We start from the raw sequence: 22,258 nt of genomic DNA, 5'->3' as shown, positions 1-22,258 counted from the left end.
GTATTCTTGACCGAAGCCGCTATTATTCGGTCTAGTAGCTCCTCAATTGGCATAACGAAGCTGAGTGCACCCCGAAAAATGGCAACAGTACATGGCGGATGCATGGGCACCCATCCAAGTGCCTGCCACGCCCAACAGCGCTTAACTTAGGTGATCTCACGGGAACCGGTGTATCAACTGCGGCTAGACAGTTGCCCAATATTGCTGATTTCAGCGAAGAAAATTTTTACACTATTCGGAAAGTCATTGATGTATATTAGGAACAGTACTGGTCCTAATATGCTACCTTGCGGAACTCCTATGTTAATGTATTTTGATTCTGATAAGTGTTTTACTAAACGTTTAGATCTATTTGAAGTGTGTGTTATCTCTACTCTTTGTACCCTATCTGTTAGGTATGATAGAAACCAGTCATTAGCTACCCCTCTTATTCCTAATGCTTCTAATTTATTTAATAGAATCTTGTGGTCGACTGTATCAAACGCCTTAGAAATATATAAAATTATGCCTGTGGCACACTCATCCTTATCAAGAGCATCAAGTACAATTTTTGTGACTTCTACTATGGCTGACTCCGTATTTTTGCCACTTCGGAAACCAAACAGTGATTTGCTTAAAAGATTGCATTTATTCAGGTAATTCATTTATCTGTCTTTCATAACTGCTTCTATTATTTTTGAGAATGCTGACAGCAGGGAAATGGGCCGGTAATTCTCTATGTCTCCTGCATTACGTTTCTTAAGCAAAGGAACAACTCTTGCCTGTTTTAACTGCTCTGGAAGTGTCCCTGATGTAAAGGATTCGTTTATTATATTTGTTAATGGGCCTCGTATAATCCCTACACGTTGTTTCAATACACAGATTGGTACTTCATCTAAGCCTACTGACTTTTTATTTTTTAGTTTTTGAACGCCTATACCAGCCGAGCAGACAAAGGAACGCTGTATTTTTTGTAGATTACCATATCTGAGTGCAGTGTCCGAAAAAAATGGTAGACGTATGAGATCTAAAAACATTATTCCAGCTATTTCACATTTTTGGATCTAAGCAGAAAGCCCTGGCACAAGGATAAAGTTGTGGTAAACAAAGATAATGAAGCGAGTTTATAGGTCGTTACATGCAGTGACTGCAAACCGCTAGGTCATTTCGAATAAGATTTCAGGAACCCCTTAACTTAAATAGCCCACGATCTGCATTATCAGCACACTTACACGAATAGGGTCACAGCATCACAAGCACCGCAGGAAATTTAAATTTCTTCAAATTTTGAACATATTAGAGGAACTAGGAAGTTTTAAACATAAAAATGAAAACGCACAGTTCACGTTGAATAATTAAAGAACCACAGCATTCTGGATAATGTTGATTGCTTGTATGATTAGGTGCTAGTACGTAATAAAATACTCTATTATTCTCGGTTGTAAAGATAGCGAATCAGCGCTTGTAGTCATGACTATATGACGTCACACCCTGCACAAGGGTAGCTTCCGTTCCCTCAGCTAGCTAGTCTCTCTTTGTTGTTTTGCCTTGCCCTGCACGGAGTTCCCCTACTGTCACACTGGTAAGACGCTGCCACCTGATACTTTCCACATAGTAATTTGCACAGTGCCAAGACTAATCAGGTTAGCAGTGACAATTTTTTATCGCCAATCTGGGCCCTTTTTAAAAACTTTTAGCTTGCGTTCACAAAAAAATATTTTCTCTTTTCTTTTTAGATGCAGGCAAATTTTAAAGAGTGGAGCACATTTTCTTCACCTTTCGCTCACTATGGTATTGACGATATTCTCTGAATAGTATATTTGGACTAGGAGCGATGGGTATGTCATGGCTATGATATTTTAACGTTGTGAGTATATTCTAAGACATTTTTACTAATTATAATATCCACTGTACTTTGCTTTTTACTGTGTAGGTTGCACCTGATGATGCGGCTTTAAGCCGCGATACCCTGTGTTTTAATAAACAATAATTTTGCCAGTTGTTAGTGGAGTTCTTCCTTACATCAATAAGCATCGTCCGATTTACTGTCAGCAAGCTGAGACATGACATCATGACACTGGTAGTTGGCAGTGGTATGTCTGTCCATTGTGCACGCTAAGAATTCTCCTCGTCAATAACCGGATAAATCAAAGTAATGAAAGAAGGGACTAAGCAAGTGTAAGCACAAAGAGCTGTACAGAGAATTTTATTTGAGTAATCGCGTTACGAACGGCTTCGTGAACCGAGCAGCGAATCACGAGTTATTCAAGTTTCAATTCAGCTGACTGACTGAGCTCCACCATTGTAGCAGGGTAGGACGGTGGTGGCCGTAAAAACACAAGTCCCCTTGACACGGACGCACCTAAGGCTTTGGAGAAGTTTCGAATGCCGTCAGATGGCTGCGAACTGACAGAGATGGTGCGCACTTAGCAGCAGCGGACACCCCTTCATTACGACAAGGTGAAAGATACGAAAGTGTCGTAGAAGGACAGAGGAAAAGGACATAAAGAACGCTGCTGGGGCCTGGAATGGTCGGATATGATGCAACAGGCAGCTCCACAGTTATTGCACAGTAAGCTTTGTTTTTGCACATGGTCTTTGTAAATCAAACGTAACGTAATATTTTGGTTTATGCTAAATTCACAGGCTTAGTCGATGTCATAAAATGCACAGATCTTATGCCATTCATGAGTCGATTATCACAATTCATGTAGGTGAGCTGGGTGCTTTGGCTATTCCAGTGTCTACTGTGCCAGTGTTGTGACTAAATCGTTGCCGACGACCACTTGGTTGCTACAGGGAGAGTATTCTGTAAATGTGGATAGTTGAGAAGGTGTCAGCATTTCTTCAACTATCCTTGTAATATAGTAGCAAGACCTGTGTGGCATGTTTAATAATAAGAACAATGCCAGCGTTTCTTAAACTATCCTGGCGGTATGGTAGAAAGACCCACGTGGTAATTTTATTAACAGTAATAATAATTCTGGAAAACATAGTAGAAGTATGGCAGATTCATGTTGTCCATTGATATGCAAGTAACCTTCTGCTGTGTATCGATAGTGTTGGCGTGAAAGTAAGACGTTACGTTTGCGTGAGTTCTGCCAGTGCTGATGGAAACGTTTGCAGCTTTGTGCAATGGCTGTAACAAATGTACTTATGCAAAGTTGGGAGACGCTGGACCTCTAGAGAAACTGAAGCTTTTACCAAACCTCTCTGCGACCCATTTATCAATGTACCAACTTCCACAGAGTGATATTGTTGTAGTGTATTCGTTGTCATGTTCGTATGCTGGAGTGAAACATGCTGGTAGCTGAACTGCAGGTAGAATTTATGACAAATTTTGACAGCTGGAGAATGTGTGGTTGGGCAGGTGCGCTGGCGTTCGATCAACTCCACCTGTGTACCGGCCAGCCTCGATGTGGTTTATAGGCAGCGTCCTACATTCGGCTACGTGAAATATGGGGCTGGTACCCACATCCGGCCTCAGTTACACGATTCGTAATTATTTGTTGGAGGTTCTCACACTTTCACACTATAATCTGTCGAAAATTATTTTAGCATTGACGGCGAGGACGGAAGTGGTAGGGGAGGAAGCCCAAACATCAAAGATGGGACACTTTCCGCCAATATCACACTACCTGCAGTTCCAGAAAATCCCCGAAGTTGCCAAACCTTTATGCCACACGAAAACACTTCCTAATTGCAGTGGGCTTCAGTTGTAGCCAGTTTCCTGTCCAGTTTGATAGTTGCGCCCTGTGACTTTATGTGTGTTCGTCTTTACAGTTGAAGGATATACTCTGTGGTGTTTGTGGTGTGATACTGAACGATGTTAGGGGGAAGTTTGTCGAAATTTATAAGTGGAACAGTTCGACGTCATTCTCTTCGACAGGGGATTGCCATACGATGGCAGACAAGAGAATGACAATTCTATCCACAAAAGGGGGGGGGGGCGGCACATTTATTCTTCTTCATGCAGGCACCTCGCGAGGTTTTCTCCTGCTTTTAAACCAAAGAAAACAAGACGTTATCACAAAAAAATGAACCACGTTACATTTTTTGACAAGGCATCTACCATGGCAAACTGTATAGAGGAAAGGGTTGAATGACTTTAGCATCATAAAGTCGATGTAAGTGATGAGCCTATGGAAAAAAATATCTCTCCATAATCGACAAACGGACTAAGAAGTAGAAGGCATGTAGTCGTTAGACTACCACCCACCTTACCGCTGCCATTTCAACCCAGCAGAGTTAATGTAGGCCCAAATTAAAGGTTAGGTTTCCTAGAACAATAATAACTTTAACCTATCTGCTGTCGGAGCATTCACAAGAGAAACTGCCAGGAACAGCGCCGCTGAAGATTGGAAGAAAGTCGTCAAACATACGCTTAGCAACGTGGAAAGAGCATAGCACACTGAATCTCTTTAGAAAAATTCCATGGATGGTATGATAATTTTATCAAATGACAACAGTGACAGAGACACTTCAAGAATCCATCTTAGGGACTAGAGTGATATCAGTGGAGACTTTTTCATTATAACCGTAGAAATGGAGCACAGGCGGATTTAACAACGGTTGGTGTGAGCAGCTTACATCTGTGATTACCGACGTAACGAAATTATATCGTCGTAAGTTTTGAAATTGAAATAAGAAGGCATTAATAGCAGCTAATTCTAAATTTCATCTCAGGAATTCAGCACGCAGAGGGGTCCAAAAAATGTAGACACTCTTTGACAGTCAGCATTAATGGAATAAAATAACATACTGTTTAAATTCTTGCACGGGGGAAAGGTTATTTCATGTGTTAAAAATTGCTCCTCTTAGCAAATAAAATAACGTCGATTCCACTGAACTGTTGACCGAACTATTGCTGTTAATGTTTCTGGTGTCATAGCAGTACAGGACACCTTGATGGTTCCCGTAGCTCGTTCAGAGTAGCTGGCTTCTGTTGATTAACTTCATTTTTCAAAACTCCTCATAGGTAGAAGTCAAGAGGTGTAAAGTATGGAGAACATGTTGGATACTCAATAGCTCGTCTTCGACCTATCCATCGTCCAGGTAGATTTTCATCTAAGCAGGCTCTGACACCTGGTAGTGAGGCGGTGCGCCATTTTGTTGTAATCAAAATCTTTCGTTTCCAAAAACCTCTCGGATGGCAGGTAAAATCGATGTTTGCAGCATATGAAGATACACCTCGCCAGCTGCGGTACCTTCAAAGAAGAATGGGCCAGTCAAACCGCGAGATGACAGACCACACAACACGTTAACCACATGGTAGATTAAGATGTTTTGTCTACTTGAACGTGAGGATTTTCAGGAGCTGTGTATACGCACTTATGGTGGTTTACAGTACCGTTCAGTTTGAACTGCACCCCATCAGACCAGATAACGATCCCTGCAAACCGTTCACCCTCGCAAAGCATGCCTTCAAATCACCGTCACTACTCCATACTACGATTATGGTCGTTCTTGTTCATGGTGGGCAGCAATTTGGGTCTGTTTACTTTCCACTTTGTAGCCTTCAGAATTCTTCTGAGGCATGATCGGCTTACCCCGCATTCAAGTGCACCCTTCTTCACAAATTTCTGAAGTGACCCGCTAAAATGTTGCAACACAGCAGTACTGGAAACAGGACTTGATGAAGTTTTTGGTCGACCAGACCTTTCCTTAGAAGATCCTGAACAGTACCTTCGGCTTCGAATTTGTCTCGAATACGATAAATTGTGGTGCGTGTTGGTGTATAAGATCAGTGGCCTTGCGTTCTTAAACGACAATAATACTTCATTCCTGCACTGTCATCTGCTGGAAAACGCGCACCAAGATCTATTGAGAAAATACGGTCTACACTACCGTCCAAAATTGCAACCGTATGTCACTCTCTTCCAAAAACATTTACCGTCAAAGAGTGCCTACATTTTTCTGGACCCCTCTGTACATCACACATAATTATTATTACTATAAAAATATTGTTATTATAAAAACATTACTATTTACAACATAACTGGTGTACCCTGGAGGCCCTGTTATTCCTGTCGCTTTTGTTCGTTCTAAACAGTAGACGTTTGCCTACTTAAGATACGTTTGCCCACCGCGATAAAAACACTTGATCTTAGTTTTTTGCTGTGTTGTGTTAGAATCAAGTAGGCAGATCAGAAAAATTAATAACAGTTTCGTTCTAAACCCACAGCGATCTGTTTCTCGTGTCGAAACTGTACGGGGGCATGTTTAGTAGTTGACACGCGAGCGGTTATTTGTGCATCATATTTAGCTCAAATTATCTCGCATTAGGATCTCCGAAAAAGATCTGGTTTCGAACATATGAAAATATGATCTATCCTTACGATTTAATTCACAGAATGTATTCACCTGCCTTCAATAACAAAAAAGTTTTTCGCGTGCCGAAAATTCGGTAACGTCATGAGAAAATGTACTTTCGTAAACTGCCTTTATATCGTCTTAATAATTTGTTGACACAGGTAAAACTAAAATCAAAACATTTTGCGACTCTTCCAGAACACATTTACGCTGTTTCCATATTTATAAAGTGAATAATTTTCCTTTCCACGAGTCGAATGAAATGTTCCGTGTGGGACGTGGCAACTCTGCTCCGCGCCTCCACGTGCTCCTGGCGAAGTGTCAATCCTAAAGTAATTTTGGATAGACTTTAGTCGGAGACTGATAGGATTCACAAATTGCATCCCGTGAAAGAAAAGATGCGAACAAAAAGGGCATTCGGTCACTCTCTACCACTAACATTGCTAAATTCAGGGTAGCATGCTGACACCATGACGTCATGAGAAAATGTACTTTCGTAAACTGCCTTTATATCGTCTTAATAATGTGTTGACACAGGTAAAACTAAAATGCGCAAAACTATAGACCTGTATCTCTGACGTCGATCTGTTGTAGAATTTTAGAACATGTTTTTTGCTCGAGTATCATGTCGTTTTTGGAAACCCAGAATCTACTATGTAGGAATCAACATGGATTCCGGAAACAGCGATCGTGTGAGACCCAATTTGCTTTATTTGTTCATGGGACCCAGAAAATATTAGATACAGGCTCCCAGGTAGATGCTATTTTTCTTGACTTCCGGAAGGCGTTCGATACGGAATATCAGACCAGCTGTGTGGCTGGATTGAAGAGTTTTTAGCAAACAGAACACAGCATGTTGTTATCAATGGAGAGACGTCTACAGACGTTAAAGTAACCTCTGGCGTGCCACAGGGGAGTGTTATGGGACCAATGTTTCTCACAATATACACTCCTGCAAATTGAAATAAGAACACCGTGAATTCATTGTCCCAGGAAGGGGAAACTTTATTGACACATTCCTGGGGTCAGATACATCACATGATCACACTGACAGAACCACAGGCACATAGACACAGGCAACAGAGCATGCACAATGTCGGCACTAGTACAGTGTATATCCACCTTTCGCAGCAATGCAGGCTGCTATTCTCCCATGTAGACGATCGTAGAGATGCTGGATGTAGTCCTGTGGAACGGCTTGCCATGCCATTTCCACCTGGCGCCTCAGTTGGACCAGCGTTCGTGCTGGACGTGCAGACCGCGTGAGACGACGCTTCATCCAGTCCCAATCATGCTCAATGGGGGACAGATCCGGAGATCTTGCTGGCCAGGGTAGTTGACTTACACCTTCTAGAGCACGTTGGGTGGCACGGGATACATGCGGACGTGCATTGTCCTGTTGGAACAGCAAGTTCCCTTGCCGGTCTAGGAATGGTAGAACGATGGGTTCGATGACGGTTTGGATGTACCGTGCACTATTCAGTGTCCCCTCGACGATCACCAGTGGTGTACGGCCAGTGTAGGAGATGGCTCCCCACATCATGATGCCGGGTGTTGGCCCTGTGTGCCTCGGTCGTATGCAGTCCTGATTGTGGCGCTCACCTGCACGGCGCCAAACACGCATACGACCATCATTGGCACCAAGGCAGAAGCGACTCTCATCGCTGAAGACGACACGTCTCCATTCGTCCCTCCATTCACGCCTGTCGCGACACCACTGGAGGCGGGCTGCACGATGTTGGGGCGTGAGCGGAAGACGGCCTAACGGTGTGCGGGACCGTAGCCCAGCTTCATGGAGACGGTTGCGAATGGTCCTCGCCGATACCCCAGGAGCAACAGTGTCCCTAATTTGCTGGGAAGTGGCGGTGCCGTCCCCTACGGCACTGCGTAGGATCCTACGGTCTTGGCGTGCATCCGTGCGTCGCTGGGGTCCGGTGCCAGGTCGACGGGCACGTGCACCTTCCGCCGACCACTGGCGACAACATCGATGTACTGTGGAGACCTCACGCCCCACGTGTTGAGCAATTCGGCGGTACGTCCACCCGGCCTCCCGCATGCCCACTATACGCCCTCGCTCAAAGTCCGTCAACTGCACATACGGTTCACGTCCACGCTGTCGCGGCATGCTACCAGTGTTGAAGACTGCGATGGAGCTCCGTATGCCACGGCAAACTGGCTGACACTGACGGCGGCGGTGCACAAATGCTGCGCAGCTAGCGCCATTCGACGGCCAACACCGCGGTTCCTGGTGTGTCCGCTGTGCCGTGCGTGTGATCATTGCTTGTACAGCCCTCTCGCAGTGTCCGGAGCAAGTATGGTGGGTCTGACACACCGGTGTCAATGTGTTCTTTTTTCCATTTCCAGGAGTGTATATAAATGACCTAGTAGATAGTGTCGGAAGTTCCATGCGGCTTTTCGCGGATGATGCTGTAGTATACAGAGAAGCTGCAGCATTAGAAAATTGTAGTGAAATGCAGGAAGATCTGCAGCGGATAGGCACTTGGTGCAGGGAGTGGCAACTGACCCTTAACATAGACAAATGTAGTGTATTGCGAATGCATAGAAAGAAGTATCCTTAATTGTATGATTATATGATAGCGGAACAAACACTGGTAGCAGTTACTTCTGTAAAATATCTGGGAGTATGCGTGCGGAACGATTTGATGTGGAATGATCATATAAAATTAATTGTTGGTAAGGCGGGTACCAGGTTGAGATTCATTGGGAGAGTCCTTAGAAAATGTAGTCCATCAACAAAGGGGGTGGCTTACAAAACACTCGTTCGACCTATACTTGAATATTGCTCATCAGTGTGGGATCCGTACCAGATCGGGTTGACGGAGGAGATAGAGAAGATCCAAAGAAGAGCGGCGCGTTTCGTCACAAGGTTATTTGGTAACCGTGATAGCGTTACGGACATGTTTAACAAACTCAAGTGGCAGACTCTGCAAGAGAGGCGCTCTGCATCGCGGTGTAGCTTGCTCGCCAGGTTTCGAGAGGGTGCGTTTCTGGATGAGGTATCGAATATATTGCTTCCCCCTACTTATACCTCCCGTGGAGATCACGAGTGTAAAATTAGAGGGGTTCGAGGGCGCACGGAGGCTTTCAGACAGTCGTTCTTCCCGCGAACCACACGCGACTGGAACAGGAAAGGGAGGTAATGACAGTGGCACGTAAAGTGCCCTCCGCCACACGCCGTTGGGTGGCTTGCGGAGTATAAATGTAGATGTAGATGTAGATATCTAATAATGCCAGGAAAAACAAGAAGAAAAGTATAATCGAATGAAAGGCCTGATGTTTAAAAATTTTGGCGTCGAATTAGTTAGTGCCTGTGGATAGGTAACCCACAGATTTCCAAAGGTGGCTGCTTCTTCCCAAACAATTTGTATCACTGACTTCAATGAATTTCACGCACGTTTGCCAACGAAACAGCTAGCTTGCAACTGTTTAATGAACGTTAAGTACGTCTGGTGCATTTTTAGACTGGCAGTGCTTAGTCCGTTTATCATTCCTCTCTGATGCAGCTACACATAACCTCTGAAAAGGGGAAAAGCGGTTTTTGATTCGTTTAGTCATCTCTGCACAGCTGAGTTTATTCCTACTTTGCCTACTAATTTGCATATGAGTGAAAGGGTGAAAATATTCTGAAAATCCCCAAGTAAGGTCAGAGCTGATAGATGATGTGGATTTATACGCTTGGCGCCAAAGAAACTGGTATAAGCATGCGTATTAAAATACAGAGATATGTAAACAGGCAGAATTCGGCGCTTATAAGACAACAAGTGTCTGGCGCAGTTGTTAGATCGGCTACTGCTGCTGCAGTGGCAGCATATCAACATTTAAGTGAGTTCGAACGTGGTGTTATAGTCGGCGCACGAGCGATAAGATACAGCATCTCCGAGGTAGCGATGAAGTGGGGACTTTCTCGTACGACCATTTCGCGAGTGTACCGTAAATATTAGGAATTCACTAAAACATCAAATCTCCGGCATTGCTACGGCCGGAAAAGGGTCTTACAAGAACGGGACCAACGACGACTGAAGAGAATCGTTCAACGTGACAAAAGTGCAACCTTTCCGCAAATTGCTGCAGATTTCAGTGCTGAGCTATCAACAAGTGTCAGCTTGCAAAACATGCAGAGGAAAATCATTGATATGAGCTTTCGGAGTCGAAGGCCCACTCGCGTACCTTTGATGACTGCACGACACACAGATTTACTCCTCGCCTGTCGATGACTGGAAACATGTTGCCTGGTCGGACGAGCCTCGTTTCAAATTGTATAGAGCGGATGGACCTGTACAGGTATGGAGACAACTTGATGAATCCATGACCCTGCATGTCAGCTGTTCAAGCTGGTGGAAGCTCTGTAGTGGTGTGGGGCTTTTGCAGGTGGAGTGATATGGGACGCCTGATACGTCCGAATACGACTCTGACAAGCGTTCTTTCTGGTAATCTGCTTCTTCCACTGTGCCCCGTAAGTTCTGGACTCCTGTGTTAGCTCTCCATTAGAAAAGAGACGAAGGTATTGGCGTTGCTTAAGTTAACATCGAAAGATGGTTAATTGTGTTTATTTGAGTCACGGTGGCAAGGTAAGAATTTTGCATTCGTTTATTTGCATACTTTCGCATAATTTCGTATGCTTTGCGTGAGCTTGAAATGATACCCTTTGTTCTGACAGTAAAGCAAACGGATTGTGTATCTTTGCCTTGTGTGTGTCTTCAACATATAGGATGATAAAGAGGTGTCTTCTATGGATAATACGCATGTTGATATGTGAGCAATGCTTTCCGAATATCTTGAGCTGCTTGTCTCGTTGAGTGTTGCAGGTACATTAAATTCTCCACACGCTCGAAAGTTAGTTGCTCAAATTGTATACCACAAAGCATGGAGCCGGACAACTACTTTCTATGTTTTCCCATTTCTGAATTTACTGGGGCTAGAGTATATCTTGTCCACCAACGCACCTCATACTTACTCGGGCGTCGCTATTGTTAAATGGTGTCACTCAAATTGCAGATAATAAGCACAGAGCTGAGTTTACTTTGGACTGCCCATTTTTGAATCTATTGGAGATGATGTAAATTTGGGACTCAGCAACCACGTGCCTTGGATCTCACCACTTCAAATCTGTGTGTCCAATCACTTTGTAAGACATGTCATCCCGACTACGTATTTGCGTGAAAAAAATTTTTCAGTTACTCACTTAAGTATGATAGTTCACCAGGCCTGATGTCCATCCCTGGCATCATTAGGAAACAGCAAATTGGGGAGTAAATGTTGTCATGGCTCTGTATGTGTTCTTGTGATCTGAGGTCGCCTCGTACTCTCTATTACCTAAAGCCAGGCTGTGATAATTTAAGAGTCCTCTAATGTTTTGCCAATTAGCCTTATTCAAGAGTTTATTAAGGGAACATTTATGGGAAGTTTGAGTATAGTCTCCAGTTGTCTACTGAACAATGTACCTCTCTATCCTGTAAATGTATGATGGTGATCCATAGGGAAGTGCTTTTGGTATGAGCATGATTAATAAATTCATTTTGTGACTTTCGAACCTTGCCCTATTCAAAAAGTACCGAACACTGCAGCATCTCATTTTCTAATCCGCCCCATATGATGCCCCCAAAGCGTTAACATGTACACCACCCAAGTGAGAATCTGAAATGGATAGAGCCGATGATTCAACAGCAGTCCAGTGAATTTAAAAGTCACGTATCGTCTGTAATGTCACCTTCCTACTCCTCCACATGTTTATCGGAGAGGACGTCAGTTTGCACCCATCGTCTAAGGGTATGTCTTCCATTTCGGGTTCGAACCCATTCAGCACTTAAAGTTTGAATAAAAATCATCAGCAATGGCGGCCGAAGACTTTCGGCATAAGAAATCACCCTCATTCAGCCAATGGCCTCGTCAAAGAGAGCGAAGGAGAGGATAGAGGTTCAAGGCACACTCTTACCTTGAGGTGGGAAACTACCCCCAAAGGCGAAAGAATCAGCAATGATCAATGGTATGAGGATGCAGAAGGCAATGGAAACCAATGCATTAAAGACACATGTGTGCCCAGAGGGCATATGGCCTGTAATTGAAACAGTTCATGATGATCTCCCCTTTGGCGAAAGATTCCGAATCAGTCCCCATTCGGACCGCCGGAAGGGGACTGACAGAGGGGAAGTTGACTATGACAAGAGCAGTGAATACTTAACAAAAGGATAACGTTCTACGTGTCGAGGTATGGAAGTCGGAAGTATGATCGTGGTAGGAAAGCCAGAAAATCTTAAAAGGGAATTGCTAAGGCTCAATCTAGAAGTGCGGGTCAATGAAGTGAAATGGGGAGAACGCAATGATTTCTGGTCGGATGAGTGTAGGGTATTGTCAAGAGCAGCAGAAAGTGGATAACACGAGTAGGATTCTTTATGAATAGGAAGCTAGGTCGCAGAGTAAGCTACTGTGAACTGTCCTGTGATAGAATTGATAGCATCAGAACTGACATAAAACCAACACCAGAAACTATAGTTGAGGTATACGTTCCAACATCACAAGTAGAAGATGAAGAGGTAGGGAAAGTATATGAGGATACTGAACGTGTACTTCAGTTCATAATGGGCAATAAAAATCTAATAGTCATAGTGGATTGGAAGGTGGTTGTAGGAGAAGGAGTAGAAGAAAGGGTTATGGGATAACACGGGGTTGGTATTAGGAAAGAAAGAGGATGAAGACTAATTGTGTTATGCAATGAATTCCAGCTGCTAGTAGCGAATACTCAGTTCAAGTATCACAAGACCAGGAGGCATACTTGGAAAAAGCAGAGAGTTACTGGAAGACTTCAGTCATATTACATCATGGTTAGGCAGAAACTCTGAAACCAGGTACTGGATTACAAGGCGTACCCAGGAACGGCTATAGACTCACATCACAGTTTAGTAGTGATGAAGAGTAGGTTGAAGATTGATTGACAAGTCAGGCAGAATCAACGCACAAAGAAGTGGAATATTAAAGAATCAAGGAACGAAGAGATACGCTTAAAGTTCTCTGTTACTACACATATTGCGACAAAGAATAGCTCAGCACGCAATTCACCTGAAAAGAAATGGGCATCACTAAAAACTGGAAGTACAGAAGTTGGATAGAAAGAACATACGTACAAAGACTGAAACTGCAAAGGAACCATCGAACCATCGATAACAGAAGAAATAATTTGATTGATGAAAGAAGGAATACAAGTCACTTAAAAAAATGAAATAAACAGGAACTCCAGGGAAGTTATACGAAACGGCTGATGAAAAACGTGAAGAAATCTAAAAAGAAATGATTGTCGGATGGACTGACTGAAAAGTCAATGCAACCTTCGGTGAAATTAAAAGCTGGAATGGTAACATTAAGAGAGCAATAGGAATTCCACTGTTAAATGCAGAGGAGAGATCGGATAGTTGGCCTCTATGAGAGGGAAGACTTGTTTGATGAAGTGGTAGAAGAAGAAACAGGAGTCGACATAGAAGAGATATCCTGTATTAGAATCTGAATTCAAAAGAGCTTTGGAAGACTTCAGGCCGACTAAGACAGAAGGGATAGGTAACATTCGAATAAAAATCCAAATTCATCGGAATAATTGGCTACAAAACGACACTCACATTGGTGTGGAAAATGTATGAGTCTGGCGACACCCCATCTAACTTTTGGAAAATCATCATCCACACAATTCCGAAGATTGCAAGAGCCATAAAGTGCGAGAATTATCGCACAATCATGTCAACAGCTCATACATCGAACTAGCTGGCAAGAATTATACACGGAAAAATGGAAAAGAAGATTTACGATGTGTCAGAGGACGGTCAGTTTGGCTTTTAGGAAGGTAGGGGCCCAGGGAATCATTTCTGACGTTGCGGTTGGTAATAGAAACAAGACTAAAAAAACAAGACACCCTCACAGGATTTGTCGACCTGGACAGATGTTCGACAATGTCAAATGGTGCAAGATGTTCGAAATTCTGAGAAAAATAGTGGTAAGTTATCGGGAAACGCGGGTAATATACAATATGTACTAGATCGAAGAAAGAAAATTGAAGGCGGAAGACTAAGAAAGAAGTGCTCGGATTTAAGACGAATGTAAGACAGGGACGTAGTCTTTCACCCCTAATGTTCAATCATACTCGTACATCGAAGAAGTAATGACGGAAACAAAATAAATGTTCAAGAGTGGAATTAAAACTCAAAGTGAAAGGACATCAATGAGAGGATATGCTGATATTATTATCCTCTTTACAAGTGAAGAACAGTTACGGAATCTGCTGAATTAAATGAACAGTCTAATGAGCACAGAATATGCCGTGTGAGTAAATCTAAGAAAGACCAAAGCAGTGCGAAGTAGCAGAACAGAGAACAGCGAGAAACTTAACATCAATATTGGTAATGACGAAGTGGATGAAGTTAAGGAATTCTGTTACCTAGGCAGCAAAATAGCCCATGACAGACAAAGCAGGACATCAAAACCAGGCTAGCAATGGCAAAAAAGGGCATTCCTGGCCAAGAGAACCTACTAGTATCTAACGTAGGCTATAATTTGAGGAAGAGGTTTTTCACAATGTAAATTTGGAGCACAGAATTGCATAATTATGAAACAAGGAGTGTGGGAAAACCGGAAAAGAAGAGAATAGAAACATTTGAGATATGGTGCTACAAAAGAATGTTGAGAATTTGGTGGACCGATAAGGTAAGGAATGAGGAGGTTCTCCATGGAATCGGCGAGAAAGAAATGTATGGAAAACACTGACAAGAAGAAGGTGAAATATGGTAGAAAACTGTTAAGTCATCATTGAATAACTTCCGTGGTACCAGGGGTAGCTGTAGAGGGTCAAAACCGTAGAGGAAGACAGACTTTGGAATACATCCAGCAAATAATTAAGGACGTACACTGATGAGCTAGAGCATCATGACAACCGACCTGCTATAGATATCGAACGGTTCACGCCATTAGCAGCCGTCATCCTAACGCACAATGACTGCTAGTCACAAACAGGCACGGTGCATGTAGTATCAATGAGCGTGCTGTCCCTGTGTAAAATGCAGAAGGCGCGCGGTCTGTATGAGTTTGAGTGAGGAAAGAGTGTGATGGTCCGGATTCTTGGCCACAAGTATTTCGGAAGCTGCGCTGCTTATCGGGTGTTCGAGGAGTGCTGTCGTGAGCGTGTTCAACAGGTGGCGAAACCAAGATGAAACAACGTCTAGATATCGTGGTCTTGGCCGACCACCCCTCATTACAGAGGTCGGTCGTCTTAGGCTGGGCTGACTGGTAAAACACGACAGGCGGCGAACTGTGGCGGAACTAACGTAACAGATGACGACCCTTGCGTGTACCAATGTTAACACCACGACATTGGCAACTGTGAGTGAAATGAGTACGTGACCATTGAGACTGTACGTTGGTGCAATGACGGAGCATTGTATTGTGTGATGAATCCCAATACCTTCTTTATCATGGCGATGCAAGGGGCAATCGTCGTCTTCCAGGGGAACAGTTCCTTGTCACCTGTACTGAGGGACGGTGTCAACCTGACAGTGGCTCCATTAAGCTCTGAGGAACATTCACGTGGGTAACCATGGTCTAGTGGAGTTCATGCAAGGCATCATGACAGTCAAGGAGTACCGTACACTGGTTTCAAACAACATACACCCCTTCATGAAGATAATAATTCCCGACGGCAGTGGTATTTTTCAACAAGATAATGCGCCATGTCACAAGGCCAGGAGTGCGATAGAGTGGTTCAAGGAACACAGAGTCGACCCGATCGAACACATCTGGATGTGATTGAACGTGGTGTCAGAATTAATCGCCCCCCTCCCTGTAATTGACGGAAATTAGGTGGTTTGTGTGTGCCGATGTGGTGACAAGTCCCTCCAGCGACCAACTAAGGCCTCATGGCTTCCATGTCATGATGCGTCGCTGCTGTTATCCGTGCCAAATGTGGACATGCCGGCTATTAGCTAGGTAGTCACAACATTCTGGCTGTACAGCGCAGACTGAAAGTGCTACTCTGAGATGAAGAGGTTGACACAGGAGAGGAATCCGTGGCGAGCCACATCAAACCAGTCAGAAGACTGAAAACTCAAAAAAAGTTTGACCAGAGTTGTTCGTTGCACACAGTAATACTAAAACAACTTTCCATATTGCACCTGTTCTCTAACTTGAGCCTAATTAATTTGGCAGGTTGACGCAGAAGTATGCATGTGCAATCCCAGATGACGACAGGGGTCTGAAAAGAGTTTAAAATAATAAATATGAAGGAGATCATCTCAAAGTACGCAAATACAGGCATTACAGCAAATAAAGCACCCCCTCCATTCACTGTGCGCGAATCGTGTCCTTATCGAGTACCTGTGATGTGAGTTACAAATTTGGAGAGATGCTATGTATTTATATTCTGTACGTTTTGTTTTTTTCACGCAATTCTGAAACAATGGAGATAATACTAATAACAGCGCATTCTGTACGTAAAGTTGCGTTCTTTACAAATCTCTAGGTTTTATCGCATAACGAGAGTCGAGCGGCTATATGTACATTACTGGCCATTAAAATTGCTACACCACGAAGATGTGCTAAAGGCGCGAAATTTAACTGACAGGAAGAAGATGCTGTGATATGCAAATGATTAGCTTTTCAGAGCATTCACACAAGGTTGGCGCACGTGGCAACACCTACAATGTGCTGACATGAGGAAAGTTTCCAACCGATTCCTCGTACAGACACAGCAGTTGACCGGCGTTGCCTGGTGAAACGTTGTTGTGATGCCTCGTGTAAGGAGGAGAAATGCGTACCATAACGTTTCCGACTTTAATAAAGGTCGGATTGTAGCCTATCGCGATTGCGGTTTATCGTATCGTGACATTGCTACTCGCGTTGGTCGAGATCCAATGACTGTTAGCAGAATATGGAATCGGTGGGTTCAGGAGGGTAATACGGAACGCCGTGCTGGATCCGAACGGCCTCGTATCACTAGCAGTCAAGATGACAGGCATCTTATCCACATGGCTGTAACGGATTGTGCAGCCACGTCTCGATCCCTGAGTCAACAGATGGGGACGTTTCCAAGACAACAACCATTTGCACGAACAGTTCGACGACGTTTGCAGCAGCATGGACTATCAATCAGCTCGGAGACCATGGCTGCGGTTACCCTTGACGCCGCATCGCAGACAGGAGCGCCTGCGATGGTGTACTTAACGACGAACCTGGGTGCACGAATGGCAAAACGTCATTTTTTCAGATGAATCCAGTTTCTGTTTACAGCATCATGATGATCGTATCCGTGTTTGGCGACATCGCGGTGAACACACATTGGAAGCGTGTATTCGTCATCGCCATACTGGCGTATCACCCGGCGTGATGGTATGGTGTGCCACTGGTTACACATCTCGGTCACGTCTTGTTCGCATTGACGGCACTTTGAACAGTGGACGTTACATTTCAGACGTGTTACGACCCGTCGCTCTACCCTTCATTCGATCCCTGCGAAACCCTATATTTCAGCAGGATAATGCACGACCGCATGTTGCAGGTCCTGTATGGGCCTTTCTGGATACAGAAAATGTTCGACTGCTGCCTTGGCCAGCACATTCTCCATATCTTTCACAAACTGAATACGTCTGGTCAATGGTTGCCGAGTAACTGGCTCGTCACAATACGCCAGTCACTACTCTTGATGAGCTGTGGTATCGTGTTGAAGCTGCATGGGCAGCTGCACCTGTGCACGCCATCCAAGCTCTGTTTGACTCAATGCCCAGGCGTATCAAGGCCGTTATTGCGGCCAGAGGTGGCTGCTGATTTCTCAGGATCTATGCACCCAAATTGCGTGAAAATGTAATAACTTGTCAGTTCTAGTATAATATATTTGTCCAATGAATACCCGTTTATCATCTGCATTTCTTCTTGGTATACCAATTTTAATGGCCAATAGTGTAATAGCAGCCACGGCAGGTTTTAGTTTGCTTACCTGGTAGCACGTCGTCATGCGGCGCAACAGCCAAGGCGACATGGCGGTGAAGTGTCCCAAGGTGGCTCCCTGCATGTCGTGGATGAGCACCTCGCCGCAGATGACCGTCGGGTCGTCCTCCCACAAGGTGGCGTCGGAGCTCATGAAGTCCACTTTGGACGTCTCCTCTGGCGGCAGGGTGCCCGGCGCCAGCTTTCCCATGCGAATCACAGTCACGCGTCTGCCTTCTGCGTCTCGTTCTGGTAGCTGCACTACGACCCTGAAGATGGAAAACGTGTCCCTACACAATTGCGGATTTATTTTTGATACAATGAGTGGATATTGTTGCATTTCCGTCACGTAGAGGCGAGGATATTTCAGCAGCGGACAGTGATATGGGGGTGGAAGCGACTAGTCGCCTCGGTGAGGGACAGAAGTCATTGAGCCAAGTGGCTGTAGAGGCTGTAGTGGCTCCAGCAGACGTGAGTTGGATAGACTAATCCTTTTGTTCCCCGCCTGCTTTTAATAAACGCATACCACGGCGAGGAAAGTTCGCATACTGTACTTGAACCATTCCAAACACGCCGTTGTGTTACTGTGATGATTATCACTGTATGGACTTCGATTACGATTTGGATACAACAGGGACTATTTATGTACTGCTACAGTCGGACTTAGAATCCATTGGGGAATTTATCTGCTTGATACTTTCAGATGACGTTTCCCATCATTATCTCCCGGCTTCTACCTTTTGTGAATGTCTGCTATACCTGCCTGAACTTCACTCCAAGCCCCAGGTAGTGGAACTCACCTACCGAGTGCGTAACGAATAATATGTGTTTATGTGTAATCGGACGCAAAAAGAAAACTCATAGTCAAAGACTGTGAGAAGCAAATGGATGCATTGGGTTGATCCAAATCTACACCTACGCCGTGCATGTCACCTTACAGTGTAATAAGGGGGTACTTCTTTTACTACTGACGTTTATCCTTTTTCTCTTCCATTCGCGAATGGCTGGTGGGAAGAACGACAGCCGATAAACCTCTCTCTCTTTCTCGGAATTTCTCGTTGCGAACGTTTCCAGAATCATGTGTTTCCTATTGAAAAGTACCTCTTGTTATTTCAGCAGTAAGCCTCTCATTTAACACAACACCTCTCTTGCTGCAAGTTCCACTGGTGTTTGTTGAACATCTCCGTAACACTCTCCCGCTTGATGAACCTTCCTGTGACACAATGCGCCGCTCTTTTTTCTCTTTCTCTCTCCCCCTCCCCGTCTCACCCCTTCTGTCTCTGTCTCTGTCTCTCTCTCTCATATATCAGTTCAACGTGCTAATGGTCCCAGACAGTTGTGCATTACTTAAGACCCTATCTGAAAAGTTTCATGTAAGTTGCTTCTTTCGTGCATGAATTAATTTTTGTTCTGATTCTCCCACTTAAATCAGTCTGGATTCTTTTTTTATTTCCTACTATTTGTTTTATGTGCTAATTTGCACCTTAGATGGCATGCTAGATACACCTAGATACCTACATAAGCAATCTGCGGTACCACCATCCGACCGCTATGGTTTGGTTAAAATTGTGAAGACTTCTCTTGCAACGGGAAATGGTTCAAATAATATTTTGCGTTTTCAAGGAAAATTAATGCTCGCCAATGCATTTTGTGTTTTAAGAGATTAATCGAAAGTATATCAAAACCGAATTTTGCAAACTTATAACCTTCCCCTAACCCAGTTAATTGAAATAAATTTGTGTTCCTAGTAATGTTGAGCGAGTCCGCTCACTTTTTATTAGAAAATAGGTACAAAATGTTATAAGTGAGTAATTTTAAGACATTATTTTAAAACTGTCTCTACTCGCTGTGTGCCAGCCCTCGGAAGGTGAGAGCAGTCTCCGTTTGATTCCCCGTCACCTCAGCATTTACCGAAAAAGAATTATCGATGATGGGTGCTTACCGGCGGCAAGTGAGAGACAGAACTTCATTACATTTAAATTAAAAATAATTATTTAAGTGAAAAACTTTTAAATATAATACGCTTCTTAACGTTTCTCCTATACCCATACAGATTCCTAGCAACATACAAATCGTCCTGGAAATTTGTGGTTGTGAATTTTTAATAGCTACGACAATACTTGTGAAATTAAAAACGAAAAAAGTAGGACGCATGAAGTAGGTAACTGATGCATGAACAGTTCACCTAAGGTGATAACAATTTTATTGCACTTCAAATTAATCGAACTGTTGCGTCATTTTTCTCAACTGCAGACATTCTGTACATCTTTTACTATTGTCTACTGCATGCACCTCACGTTTTCCGTTTTCAGTTTTACAAATATTGTCGTAGCTATTAGAAATTGACACCTCCTGGATATTGTGTAGTTTGTCTCTAAAAGGTGTTAACGCTAGGCATGGTTGATGTATAAAGGAAAATGCTGTAAAAGTATGTAAATAAAATCACTCATCCCCGGAAACTGAGTGAGAGCATTCATGTAACGGCATCAACCGACAGAGATTTGTATCAGTCAGTTGTCTCGCATTGAGTGAAACCACTTGAACTGGGTGAGTGCGCTAATACATTTATGAAATTGACGTGATAATAGAGATTAGTTTCATTTGGTCTGTATCATTCGACTGAAAAAATCGACTGACCAATCGGTTGTTAAAAACAGTGAATTGTCTTATCACTAGCCGTTACTAGTCATCTCACGAGCATTGATTCCTTCACTGAACTGTTCCAATGTTCTCTACAGTGGGGGGTATGTAAACAACGTACTTAATGTACCCCCATTGGAAAGAGCTACAAGGCGTTTGGTCAGGCGACCTGTGGATCCGAGGGAATAGGGCCCCATCATCATTACAAAAACGATCCCTCCAGTGACGCGGAATTTCGTCGTTCAGGTAGCGACGAACTTTGATCCTACAATGAGGGAGTGCCCCATCTTGTTGTAAAATGAAATATCTGAATCAGCGGTCAGTTGTGGAAACAATAAGAACTGTAACATATCAAGGTAAGAAGTATCCGTCACAGTGTTCTCACAGAAGAAAAATGGCCCTTACAGCTCAGTTTGTAAAACTACAATGAAAACATTAACTTCTTGCGAATCTCGTTCGTGCGCCACAATTTCACGAGAATTTTCAGTGACTCATACTCTTGCATTTTGTCGATTAACCGTTCTAGATAAATGGAAGGACTCTTCGCCGGCGAATATCAGCTTGCAGGTGAAATGTTCATTTTCAAGTTCTTCCTGACTTGTGATGCGAAATTGAAGGCAGACGGTACGGTTTGAAAGTTAACCGCCGTCGTAGAAGCCTCCACACGGTCTGATGAGGTATTCCAATTTCGTGGCATACCGACAGTTTATGTTTTTGACTGCGTACGAAATTTTCCCTCGCCCTGCTCGAGGTTGCATGTGGCACACTTGGTCGACCGGTACCTTTCTGTTTACAGAGAGAACCAGCATCCCTAACCTGCCGACACAAACGAACAATGCCGTATTCACATGGCTGTTTCTTGTCAGAATTCCTTTTGAATGCGTGCTGCACTGTTGTAACGGAAAAACACCTCGCATTCATACACACAAAAAGTCTTTTCTTGCTCTCTCGCCGTTTTCTCAAAGCGCTGCACTAGTTACACCAGCTGGTGGGCACAATAAAAACTCGGTCTGCTGTTTTATTCACGCTCAAATCGCATTTCTGCTCGTAACACTTTGGAAAATATATAACTCCGGAAACGAATGTATCATTTATAGTAGACACGCATTTTTCCGCATGTAGCTGCTCAGACATTAAAAAACGTCAACTCAGATGATAGCTAACACTGCTGAGTTGCGAAGTGCCGAACATTAGATCGTACACAACATAGCTTTGAGTCGATGAACCGGCACCATTTTTACCATCATGAATCCTGCGTAGCTAGCAAGTGCTAGGCAGCGTTAGAAATGGAGATGACAGCTTGACGCGGAGTTGTCCACGAGTTCGTCATTGATTGCCACCTCTGAAAGGAAAGAGT

The 22,258-nt window shown here is 43.7% G+C and overlaps 1 protein-coding gene across 1 annotated transcript in view; it reads right to left on the bottom strand.

Moving 5' to 3' along the window:
* The window catches only part of LOC126419545 (alpha-tocopherol transfer protein-like), a 66,040-nt gene that overhangs the window by 26,158 nt on the left and 17,624 nt on the right, over positions 1-22,258 (bottom strand). The window contains exon 3 of the mRNA XM_050086734.1: positions 18,272-18,530. Within this exon, the coding sequence (XP_049942691.1) occupies positions 18,272-18,530 (259 nt within the window). The remainder of the gene's footprint in view (positions 1-18,271; positions 18,531-22,258) is intronic.

Source organism: Schistocerca serialis, chromosome 9 (genome assembly GCF_023864345.2).
Source record: "Schistocerca serialis cubense isolate TAMUIC-IGC-003099 chromosome 9, iqSchSeri2.2, whole genome shotgun sequence".
Lineage (NCBI taxonomy): Eukaryota > Metazoa > Arthropoda > Insecta > Orthoptera > Acrididae > Schistocerca > Schistocerca serialis.
The sequence above is the reverse complement of the archived record's forward strand: the minus strand, read 5'-3'. Positions and strand labels throughout refer to the sequence as shown.